Below are 12,320 nucleotides of genomic sequence, written 5' to 3'. Positions count from 1 at the left end.
GCTGCAGTCACCATCTGCAGTGATTTTGGAGCCCAAAAATATAAAGTCTGATACTATTTCCACTGTTTCCCCCATCTATTTCCCATGAAGTGATGGGACCAGATGCCATGATCTTCGTTTTCTGAATGTTGAGCTTTAAGCCAACTTTTTCGCTCTCCTCTTTCACTTTCATCAAGAGGCTTTTGAGTTCCTCTTCACATTCTGCCATAAGGGTGGTGTCATCTGCATATCTGAGGTTCTTGATATTTCTCTCGGCAATCTTGATTCCAGCTTGTGTTTCTTCCAGTCCAGTGTTTCTCATGATGTACTCTGCATATAAGTTAAATAAGCAGAGTGACAATATACAGCCTTGACGTACTCCTTTTCCTATTTGGAACCAGTTTGTTGTTTCATGTCCAGTTCTAACTGTTGCTTCCTGACCTGCATACAGATTTCTCAAGAGGCAGGTCAGGTGGTCTGGTATTCCCATCTCTTTCAGAATTTTCCACAGTTTATTGTGATCCACACAGTCAAAGGCTTTGACATAGTCAATAAAGCAGAAATAGATGTTTTTCTGGAACTCTCTTGCTTTTTCCATGATCCAGCGGATGTTGGCAATTTGATCTCTGGTTCCTCTGCCTTTTCTAAAACCAGCTTGAACATCAGGAAGTTCACGGTTCACATATTGCTGAAGCGTGGCTTGGAGAATTTTGAGCATTATTTTACTAGCATGTGAGATGAGTACAATTGTGCAGTAGCTTGAGCATTCTTTGGCATTGCCTTTCTTTGAGATTGGAATGAAAACTGACCTTTTCCAGTCCTGTGGCCACTGCTGAGTTTTCCAAATTTGCTGGCATACTGAGTGCAGCACTTTCACAGCATCATCTTTCAGGATTTGAAATAGCTCTACTGGAATTCCATCACCTCCACTAGCTTTGTTCATAGTGATGCTTCCTAAGGCCCACTTGACTTCACATTCCAGGATGTCTGGCTCTAGATGAATGATCACACCATCGTGATTATCCGGGTCGTGAAGATCTTTTTTGTACATTTCTTCTGTGTATTCTTGCCACCTCTTCTTAACAGCTTCTGCTTCTGTTAGGTCCATACCATTTCTGTCCTTTATTGAGCCCATCTTTGCATGACATGTTCCCTTGTATGCATGCTTAGTTGTGTCCAACTCTTTGTGACCCCATGGACTGTAGCCTGCCAAGCTCCTCTGTCCACGGGATTTCTCAGGCAAGAATACAGGAATGGGTTGCCATTTCCTACTCTAGGGGATCTTCTCAGCCCAAGAATTGAACCCATGTCTCTTGCATCTCCTGCACTGCAGGCATTTTTTAATGCTATACCACTTGGTACATGTCCTAATCCCTGGAACCCATGAATGTTGCCTTATTTGGAAAGGTCTTTGCAGACATAAGTAAGGCTCTTGAGATGAAGTCATTCCAGATGATACAGAGAGGACCTAAATCCAATGACAAGTATCCTTATAAGGGGCACATAGGAGAGATTCAAGAAGGACGAGGAGGAGGCACTGGGACCACTGAGGCAGAGATCTGAGCAAGAAAGCCATATGTTAGTCAGGATTGCTTACGGCCACCAGAAACTGGAACAGGTGAGGAAAAGATTCTCCACCATAGCATCAGAGGGAGTGCGGCCCTGTCAACAACTAGATTTCAGAATTCTGGCCTCCAGAATTGTGAGAAAATAAATCTCTGGTTTACCAACCAGGGTGCAGTAATTAGTTACAATAGCTACAGGAAACTAATATAGTTGTAAAACAACATTTATTCATCTAACTTTCTGCTTCCACTACAGTGGCAAAATTTAATAAACTGCAATTTTATTCTTTGTATTTGTCCTTATGCTTCTACTTACAAGACAGACTTCAGTTTAAAATTCCATTTCTATTATAAGTTAAGTTGCTTGGTCAGTCGTGTCCAACTCTTTGCGACCCCATGGACTGTAGCCCACCAGGCTCCTCCGTCCATGGGATTCTCCGCACAAGAATACTGGAGTGGGTTGCCATTTCCTTCTCCAGGGGATCTTCCCAACCCAGGGATTGAACCCAGGTCTCCCGCATTGCAGGCAGACACTTTAACCTCTGAGCCACCAGGGAAGCCCATTTCTATTACAAAAGTGTCAAATTTTTATTACTTTATTTTTCCTTTATGTTTAATGTTTCCCATGCACTTTTTTTGTCTTTTTAATGTATGATCTAGCAGTGATTTTCACGCTATATTTACCAGCAATCTTTTTTTTTAAGATTTGTTTTTTAACGTGGACCATTTTTAAAATCTTTACTGAATTTGTTACTATAACACTTCTGTTTTGGTTTTTCAGTCCAGCTCGCACCCTCTGCACTGGAAGGTGAAGTCTTAACGACTGGACCACCAGGGATGTCCCCCTAGTGTACAAAGGTAAGCACTGATTGAGCATTCTGAATTCTGCAGAAAGTTTGTTTAAAAAAAAAAAAATATATATATATATATATATATGCACACACACACATGTATATATATACATACACACATATACGTGGCTTCCCGGTGTCTCAGTGGTAAAGAATCCACCTACAGGTTTCTACAGTCTCCTGCAGGAGACTTGCAGGAAAGATGGGTTCTATCCCTGAATTGGAAAGATCCCCTGGAGTAGGAAATGATAACTGGCTCCAGTATTCTTGCCTGGGAAAAAAAAACCCATGGACAGAGGAGCCTGGAGGGCTACAGTCCATGGGGCTGCAAAGAGTCAGACACGACTGAGCAACTGAACAGCAATATATATACACTTGGTACAGAAAGGATAATAATGAGAATGATATCTGTGCTAGAAAATGTATTGTTTGTAGGAAAATGTCTGTAGACATGGTTTGTTACTGCTGCTGCTAAGTCGCTGTAGTCGTATCCGACTCTGTGCGATCCCATAGACGGCAGCCCACCAGGCTCTGCCGTCCGTGGGATTCTCCAGGCAAGAACACTGGAGTGGTTGCCATTTCCTTCTCCAATGCCTGAAAGAGAAAAGTGAAAGTGAAGTCGCTCACTTGTGTCCAACTCTTAGCGACCCCATGGACCGCAGCCCACCAGGCTCCTCCGTCCATGGGGTTTTCCAGGCGAGAGTGCTGGAGTGGGGTGCCATTGCCTTCTCCGGGACATGGTTCAAAGCCTGGCAAATTTCCAATAGTGGGACGTTCTACAAAATAACAGCAACCTTCAACATTGTCAAGGTCATCTAAAATGAGGAAAGTGAGAAATTGTCAAAGGCAGGAGGCACCTATGGAGACATGAAGACTAAATGTAACGCTGTATCCTGGAACAGAAAAAAAGGACATTGGATAAAAATTATGGAAAACTGAATGACTTTAGTTAAGAATAATATAGCAATATTAGTTCAACTTAACAAACGTGCTATATAAATTTTAAGATGTTAACGAATAGATGAAACCGGGTACCCACTGTATGGGAATTCCCTGTACTATCTTCTCAATGTTTCTGTACATTTAAAGCTGCTCTTAACAGTCACGCCTATTAATACACACACACACACACACACACACACACACACGGCTTTCTCTATCAACATTCGTATTTTAAGTAAGAAACTAAGGTTGAAGGAAGTGAAACATTTCATACAAATCAGCAATTTTGAGGAAATTTCCTCAATTGTTTCCCAGAATACTAGTGGGTTATTTAATAAGGCTAATTATTGGCAATGTTCTGAAAAGGGAACACCACCAATAAACTTTCCTGGACTTGCAAAGGAAAAAGAAAAAGCAGCTGGTCCTGCTGGCAGTCGAGTTTCCAGGGCTAACTGGCGTGCCATCTGCTCGCCGCAGCAGAGCGTGGTAACCATGGTTCACGTGTCACTGCAGCGTTCGCCTTAGAAGTCGGCCTCTACAAGCCTGGACAATTTCGCGGCCGCGCAGGTTGCCGGGGGAGGGGTGGCGGCGGCAGCAGCATCCAGAGCGTGTATCGTTTTCCCAACCCCATCTGCTCCCTCGCCCCCAGGCTGTGCCCGCGGTCTGCCCGCGCGGCCAGCCGAGGGACAGGCGGGTATTTTGCGCACAACAAAAGAACGCTCATCCTCCTCCTCCCGCCGCCACACGCCGCCCCCGCTCTCGCTTCCCGCGGCCGCCCGGGCGCGCGTCCCCGGGAGGAATCAGGCCCCCGGCCCGAGGTTTCCAGGTACCCGGAAGGGGAGGAGGCGAGGCGGCCACAATTGGGCGGGTGAGGCCTAAAGGCGCGCCCAGGAGCGCCAAGGCGCGGAGGGCGGCTAGCCCGGGCCGTGCCGCCGCGCGATTGGCCGGGGCCGGCCCGCCGGCCGCCGCTGATTGGCGGATGCTCGAATTCGGTCTCAAGGCGCCAGAGGAGGTGTTTTAGCCGGGACCGCGGTCGGGAGCCGGAGTCGCGCTCGGCGGGCTGGGACGCTGGCGCTCCGCAGACTCCACGGGGTCCCCGCCAGCAAAGGGTGCTCGGAGCGGGGAGCTGCTCGCCTAGCTTTCCCCGCCCGATGTCGCCGTCCGGCTGCTGATCGAGTCCCCCAGCTGATCCCGCTCCGCTGTGGGGCTACGGAGGTCCCGGGAGAGGCAGGAAGGCTCCTTCGCAGAGTGGGAGTAAGTAGCGCTGGCAGGGAGGCGGGAATTGGGGGGAAAGGGGGCCCTCCGGCTCCGGCTACCAGTCTGCCTCCCCTCCCATCCCCGGCTGGCGGGGAATCGAGGCGTTGCTGCCTCTGGACCAGGCGTGCGTGGGGTGTCTGGGCTCCAGCTCGCCCTCCGGCCGGGAGGTAGACAGAGGACCTGCCCTACCTCACGAGCTGGGGGTTTCATTGCAAGAGTTTATCTTTGGGTCTGCTCGGAGGCCTGGGAAGGGGCTGCGCTAGGCACTGAGTGAGTTTGGTCTAGCGATCAGGTTTCCTTCCCCCCCATTCAAACCCCCGTCAAAGCCGAATTCCTCCCAGTTCTTTGCGCCAAAATTAACTGACCCAGGAGACCCTGTACTTTCTGACAGATTTGCCCTACACCCTCTTGACATGAAACTTCATTTTGTCCTGTTACTTTTCATTCAAACCGACTATTTTTATCAGGTTTTTTTTTCTTCCCAATTTCAGTCATTGCTAAGCACAACTTTAAGTGTTTGTGTTCGTTCATGTGTGTTTTACAGACGCGGGGTAGCCACGACCCTGGAAATTCCCAGGATGAGTTTAGGGAGGGGAAGTTCATGTTCATGAGCAAGTGATAGATATTTCTGTTGACGGAAAGAATATCCAACTGCAAAGTCATTTTCTAATGTAACTGTACGTTACAGATGGAGGTAAACTGTCTAACACTAAAAGACCTGATCAGCAGGCCGCCCAGACTAGATTTTGCAATTGGAGATGGGGAAAATGCACAAAAGGTAAGTGAACTTAAATACCTTAAGCTCTATCATATTTCGGATGGTAATGTCTAATTCAGTTAAGGATTCTAGCACCCCACTTGTGTTTGCCTTATAATAATCTTGGTGAACATTTTAGAACTATGCTTTTTTTTAATAGGGGAGACATCCAATCATTATCCTTCAGTTTCTCAGTCACTGAGTAATGGAAAGAGGCCAGGTTACATGTAATGCTGAAGCAAATTTATATGAATCAAAGATACGCTAGACACTGCAGTCAAAAGATTGTAGTACTTATAGTTATCAAGAGTAGAATTAATGCAAATAAACTTACAAAACAGGCTCACAGACTTCCGGTAGGTGCTTCTGGTCGGGGGTGTAGGGAGAAGGAAGTGTTTAGCGAGTTTGGGATGGACGTGTACACGGCGCTATATTTAAAACAAATAACCAACAAGGACCTACTGTATAGTACAGGGGACTCTGCTTAACGTTCTGTGGCAGCCTGGCTGGGAGAGGAGTTTGGGGGAGAATGGATACATGTGTATGTATGGCTGAGTCCCTTTGCTGTTCACCTGAAACTATCACAGCATGGTTTGTTGATCAGTTATACCCCAATACAATTGAAAAAAAAAAGTGGAATTAGCTAATGCTGGTCAGAAATGTTAAGTCTCAGTTCCCAGGAAAACTCTATGTGCTAGATTATTAAAGTATAGAGAGATGGTCTTCATACTGATGAGGCTGTCCATCTTCCCAAGAGCATGAGCAGTGCCTCTGATGAAGTGACTGAGCTCACCAAGACTGAGTATTTTGTGGCACCCCTGCTGGTTTTGCCCTTGTGGTTTCGCCCTTGTGGTTTTGCATGCCTTGTAATTTGTAAGACACTGGGGCTGTGTTCAAGAAACGTGACGAAGTAACCAAGCATAGCAGTGTCTAAACGGGACTCGCGTCATCACAATGCCCTTGCCAGCCCGCGCCCTCCTGAAAAGGTGGGCAAGCTTGTTAGTAATGAATATCTAAGCATTTTTAGGCAGAGGCAAGTAGATATGGCATAGCCAGGTTTAGAAACTTTAAATATCAATTTGAGCACAGCCACTTCCTCAGGCATTGAACTTCTTCTCTCGGTCCTTGAGCTTTTTAGACTTAGCGTCCATCGTGAAACTGCCTGACTGCAAAGTACCTGTTATATGGGCCTTTGAAGAATACTTGACAACCATTAATTTTGGATAGGTGTGAAATTATATGCTTTTTCATGTATGATTTCTACCACCACCCCCCCACCCCAGGATTTGATTTATTTTTGTTGGGAAAAGAAGTATACCAAAACATTAGTGTTTTTAAAGAGGACTTTAAAAAAAATTCCATTTGCCATATGAGAGGGGCCATGCCCAGACTTTAAAGTATATATTCAGAGTTTTGGTTTTGCAAGTTTCAGAGCCAAACTTTTTGTTTTCCTTCATAATTTGGGTGGAACAGTCTTGAGAGAATGTGTATACCTTTAAGTAAGTAAGTAAGTAAGTGTTAGTCACTCAGTCGTGTCTGACTCTTTGCAACCTGATGGACTGTAGCCCACCGGGCTCCTCTGTGGGATTCTCCAGGCAAGAATACAGGAATGGGTTGCCATTCCCTTCTCCAGGGGCTCTTCCTGACCCAGCGATCAAACCTGGGCCACCTGCACTGCAGGCGGATTCTTTACCATCTGAGCCAGCAGGGAAGCCGTGTGTGTACCTTTACATAGAGACAGAGCAAAGGGGGAAGAAAAGGCAAAGTTGGTATCCACTTCTTTCCTCCCAAGTGGATGACTTTTTATTAAGTACTTTCAACAAGAGTGCCTCTCCTACTCTAGCCCAGTAAGTACTGTGTCTGGCTGAGCTTTCATATTTTAGTGGGTATAGAGAGAACGTCAGATGACTCCATAGAGATTTAGGAAAGTGACTAAAATGTTTGAAATAGAATGCAGGGCTTATTTCACCTGTCAAGGAGATGGCAAAGGGAGAGATGAGTGCTCCAAGAGATGCTCGAAAGGGCTTTCATCGCTCTTTTCACCTTGCTGTAAAGGAAAGGAAAGGAAAGATTTCTCGGGATACTGAGAATGTGGGATTTGGAGCCAGATCTGGATTTGAATTCCTGTTCTACCATTTGTTAGCTCCTTGAGCTTGAATAAATTTATTTATTCAGTTTTTCAACAAATATTTATGTTCCAGTTGCTGGGGATACAGTGTTTCAATAAATCTCCTAGCTTCCCTAAGCCTATTTTTTATTTTATGAATTGGAATTAGTAAGTAGACTCTCTTCTCAGGGTGTCTATAACCCAACAACCCATATTGTTCACCCTTACTCAACTGAACTGACAGCCCAAAGATAAATATGATGCGGGCTTGGCCCTCAATCACCTGAGAGATGTTTCACGGGCTCAGATGTAAACTCACCAACTAGCCCGTGATTTGTTAAGTGCTATAGGGTTGGGAACCAATTGCCCCAGCAGAACAGAAGAGTAAGAAAGAAATTCACAGGGAGTCTAGAGAAAGCTGGAAAGCTTCACGGAGGAGATAATACTTGGGCTGAGGACTTCAGCCTGTGAGGGAACTAGAGGAATAAGGTGGACTTTGTAGGCAGAAGAATCATCTGAGTCTCTGCAGTGTGGACATTCAAGAAATGCTCAAAATTTCCAGAGTGGCCAGAAGCTAGTGGTACTTCCTGAAAACCCTCTGGCGGGTGCCTGGAACAGTGTCCTGTGGGTCAGTCAGCATGTAGAGGGCTTATCTTTCTTGACTGTCTGATCTTCGTCGGTCAAGGTCTATAGTTCTGTATTAGGCACACATATTTCTTACCACTCACAGAGAAACTTTTCCTTAAAACGTCAAGTTTACTGTGCCTAAGTTGTGAGATTATAAACAAGACTCCTTTTCAGTTGTCTGTACTGCATTTAGGAATGACAAAAGTAGAAAAAGGATGGCTTGGGATGAAGGAGTGGACAGTAAAGATTGAGCTTTGGGAGGGCTATGTGAAGGAGATAACTCTTGAGCTAGGTCTTGAAGTAATGAATGCTAAGACTTAGGCAAGTGGAAAGGAAGGATATTCGTAAAGAAGTGGAAGCTAACATAGTGAATTTGGGGACCTCACCTAGACTTAGTGGGCATGGGTTTTCTTTGAAGGTCATTCATCTTTTGCATGCTAAAGTTGGTTCAACTGTGTCCAACTCTTTGCAACCCTATGAACTATAGCCCATTGGGCTTCTCTCGCCATGGGATTTTCCAGGCAAGAGTACTGCAGTGGGTTACCATGCCCTCCTCTAGGGGATCTTCCCAGCCCAGGGATCAAGCTCACCTCTTTTGGGAGTGGTTAAAAAAAGAAGGCGAGTTCAACTCGAAGCATTTATTTATACCCGTGTGTTTACAGGTAAATAAATACATATGTGCAAGGGGCAGTTGGTTGCCTGATTTGGGGATTCGTGGAAGGTTCTAGCCAGATACAAACTTGGGAATTATCAAGTACATGTTGGTTTTAAAGCCATGAGTGGGTGAGCTGCCCTGGAGAGCAAACAGGGAAGTGTGGAGGGCTGAGGTTTCTAAGAGCAGAAAACGAGGAGCCTATGAAGGAGGCTGAGAAGGAACAGTCACAAATAGAAAGAGAACCAACAGAGAAAAAGTACTAGCTCAGAAAGACAGAGTTTTATAAAGCAGATAGTCAACAGTCTTAACTGCAGCAGTGAGGTCAAATGTGGTGTTTTGCCATTGACTTGTCAACTAAGATGTGATCTGCATGAGAGCAGTGGATTAGAACAGACTGGTGATTTGAGGAAGCCCCAGGGGAACGTCCTGGGTGTGAATTACTCATTCTGGAAAGTGTGCTCTGAAGGGGAAGAGAGAGTGTTGATGACTAGGAGACACCTCCGGGCGTGCCTGTCATATTTGCGATGAGCCTGAAAGAGTAGGGTGGGTTTCAGCGTGATGGTGTGCATAGCGGCTCAGGTGTGATAAGATGCAGGGCCGGTTTGAAGAAACATGGAGGACTGTTTGGGCAAAATGTGGGACATGCATGAAGTGGGACTGGAAAAGAGGTTGGTGCAATATCACCAGGGGCCTTGAACGTGCTGCTGCTGATGTCCTCTTTAAGGTAATGTGATCAAGGCTGCATCTGAGAGAGAAGCAAGATTAGAACCCAGATCTCCTGATGACCAGGTCCTTTCTATGGCAGCTAAGTCATAATGCTGGTGTAGTAAATAATAATGATGATGAACTTTCGTACAGCACTTGACAGATTACAAAGCACTTGCGCCCTCGGTATCTGGCCTGATCCTCACAGCAACTGCCTGGCAGGTAAGCCAAGGTGCACGCAAGAACCGAAGAATCTGTTTCCTGGGTGCTCTCTTTAGGACCGCTGTCACTGAAGAGGTTATTTCCAGGGTGTGGCAGCTTTTTCCTGGCAAGCAGATCTGACTCGGAGATAAGCGGTCAGGTGCTGTATCAAGGAGTGCCCTGGGGATGGTGCCCATTTAAGGGACAAGAAGGCAGCAGAATGAGACAGCAAGTGAAGTGGATCAGTAGATCAGTCTCAGCGGAAGTTGGGTTCACCCTGAGGGAAGCTGTGGGATGACCCCCCGCCCCCCCCCCCCCCCGGAGTGGTTCTGAGTCTGGGCAAGAGGACCTGGCTTCTCTGTGTCAGTGTGGCCTCTCCCAGCCGCTGAGGATAGTACTGGCCTCTCAGGAAGGGGCATGTCCTGGACGAGTCAGTCCACTTCAGCCAAAGCATGAAGGTGCCTACTGTTGGCACTCCCTCAGCAGCTGGGGAGCTGAGGCATTCATTCCTCAAGAGAGCTGGGTACACCCCAGTGTCTACCACATGGCTGGGCAGCCTTGCTGGAAAGCCTTGCGGATAGGTACTTTGGTCTGAACCCTTAATTTTATAGATCTGGAAACTTGAGTCCAGACAAAACCAACACTTTGTCCAGTATCAAAAAATACAGAGTGGAGTCCAAAACCAGGTTTCTCAATCCAATCCCTTCCTCCACTTTCCACAGTGTCAGGATTTTGGGATAGACAGACAGATGGAGCACGGTGTGATTAGGTTGCAGCTGACTTTCTGCCCACCTGAGACCTCAAAACAATTTTCTGTTTTATTTTCTGTGGATGTAGAGATATGGTAATGATCGTAACCTACCACGTGACCTTACTCCCCTCCTACTTACCCAGGGATTGAACTTGGGTCTCCAGCATTGCAGGCAGATTCTTTACCATCTGAGCCACCAGGGAAGCCCCAAGTATTACTTAAACTGTAGTGAAAATACATCAAAGTGCTAGAGGAAATAATTGATCTGAATTGCTCCTCAGTAGGGAAAAGTAGCAGGAGCTCAGTGTTCCTCGGAAGACAGCTACCACAGAGGCAGTGGAGAAGGAGGAAGAATCTCTGCACCTCCGCAAGCCTGGGCCACACCCTCCGCCGTGGGGAGACCTTTGGAAATAACTCGATAATCAAAGCCTGTTGTTCCTTTTGCACCTACGAGGGGCAAGGCATTCTGCCAAAAATAGTGAAGAATGAGACATGTGGAAGTAGCTCCCTGACCTCCAGAGGTGAACAGTCTCGTTAATGAGACAAGACACACACCCAGGAAGTTAAATAGCAAGAAGATGTGCTCTGTTCTATTAGCTCTGAGCTCAAGTATGGATGGTAATAAAGAACGAGAAAGTGCAGGGAGAGAATAGCTAAGTTGTATTGAGTGCTCACTATACGCCAGGAACTATTCTCATAACTCTGGAGATCAGTATTTTTATGAACTTCGTTTTCAGTTGAGAGAATTAAAATACAGTGAGGAGAAGGAAATTGCCTGCACTCACCCTGCTGATGCACTGGCCCTACCAGCCTGCGTGCAGAACTGCTCCCCATGCCTCTCCATAGATGCTTGTGGGGATCAGTGGCCTGCTGAGTACCCTGGAGCCGCAAAAAAGATAACTCCATCCCAATTCATACTCCAGACAAGCTTATTTCTAGACGCAGAATTTCGGAAACTTGGACGCAGAAATTCAGAAAATGCTATCAGCTATTTCTTGCCCTACCCATGACTTTTATACCGAATGAGTTTGTATGTGACCTCAGGCAAGGTACCCTCCGTGTGCCTCAGTTTCTTCATCTGTCGGCTTGAAAAATAATAATACCCAGGTTAGAGGATTGGATGAAGAGTTAGTGGTGTCAAGCGCATGAAACAGGACTTCCCCGGTGGTCCAGCGGTTAAGAATCCACCTGCCAGTGCCAGGGACGTGGGTTCGATCCCTGATCGGGGAAGACTCCACATGCCACAGGGCAGCTGAACCTGTGCACCTTACTGCCAAGGCCACCTGCTCTAGAGCCTGGATTCTTCAACAAGAGAGGCCACTGCACTGAGAAGCCCACTTGGTACAACTAGACAAAGCCCATGCGTAGGAACAAAGATACAGCACAGCCAAAAAAACAAAGGGCACGAGACAGGTATTGTCTGTGGCACATAATACGCACTCAGTACTTTCGCTTGAGAGTTCCCCTGCAGAAGACTCATCAGAATTGCCCACTAGTAGGGACTTGTTACGAGATCTGGGGAGATACAGGCTGGATGCTTACTGCTGCAGTGGTGTGAGAAATTGTCACCCCAATCTCCACTCCCTTCCCATTACCCTGGGACAGAACTCACTCACCGTGGCTAGCTGGCAGCTTCCACTGATCCAAGGAACAAGAGATGGCCTGCTACCACGAATTCCAGTTTCTCCCAAACAATTCTGTTTTCCCTTTTCACGGGTTACTCATTTATAGGAAAACGCTTTTTTTAAACCACTTCTCAGCCAAGATTCAAGCATCCAATAAGCCATAGAGTGATACAGGAATATCAAATATGCAACTCACCACCATAGAGTGATACAAGAATATCAAATATGCAGCTCATCCACCTTGCTAATTACGTTGGGCACAATTGCCTGGAGCTTAATTCAGCCATGGGAAGAGCAG

The 12,320-nt window shown here is 46.5% G+C and overlaps 1 protein-coding gene across 2 annotated transcripts in view; it reads left to right on the top strand.

Moving 5' to 3' along the window:
- Nucleotides 1–4,193: 4,193 nt before the first annotated feature.
- The window catches only part of E2F7 (E2F transcription factor 7), a 37,211-nt gene continuing 29,084 nt past the window's right edge, over nucleotides 4,194–12,320 (top strand). For both annotated transcript variants that reach the window (XM_069580643.1, XM_069580642.1), the window contains exons 1-2: nucleotides 4,194–4,591; nucleotides 5,283–5,372. In XM_069580643.1, coding sequence (XP_069436744.1) covers nucleotides 5,283–5,372 — 90 coding nt within the window. In that variant the 5' untranslated portion in view covers nucleotides 4,194–4,591. The remainder of the gene's footprint in view (nucleotides 4,592–5,282; nucleotides 5,373–12,320) is intronic.

This window comes from Ovis canadensis, chromosome 3 (genome assembly GCF_042477335.2).
Source record: "Ovis canadensis isolate MfBH-ARS-UI-01 breed Bighorn chromosome 3, ARS-UI_OviCan_v2, whole genome shotgun sequence".
Taxonomy (NCBI): Eukaryota; Metazoa; Chordata; class Mammalia; order Artiodactyla; family Bovidae; genus Ovis; species Ovis canadensis.
The sequence above is the reverse complement of the archived record's forward strand: the minus strand, read 5'-3'. Positions and strand labels throughout refer to the sequence as shown.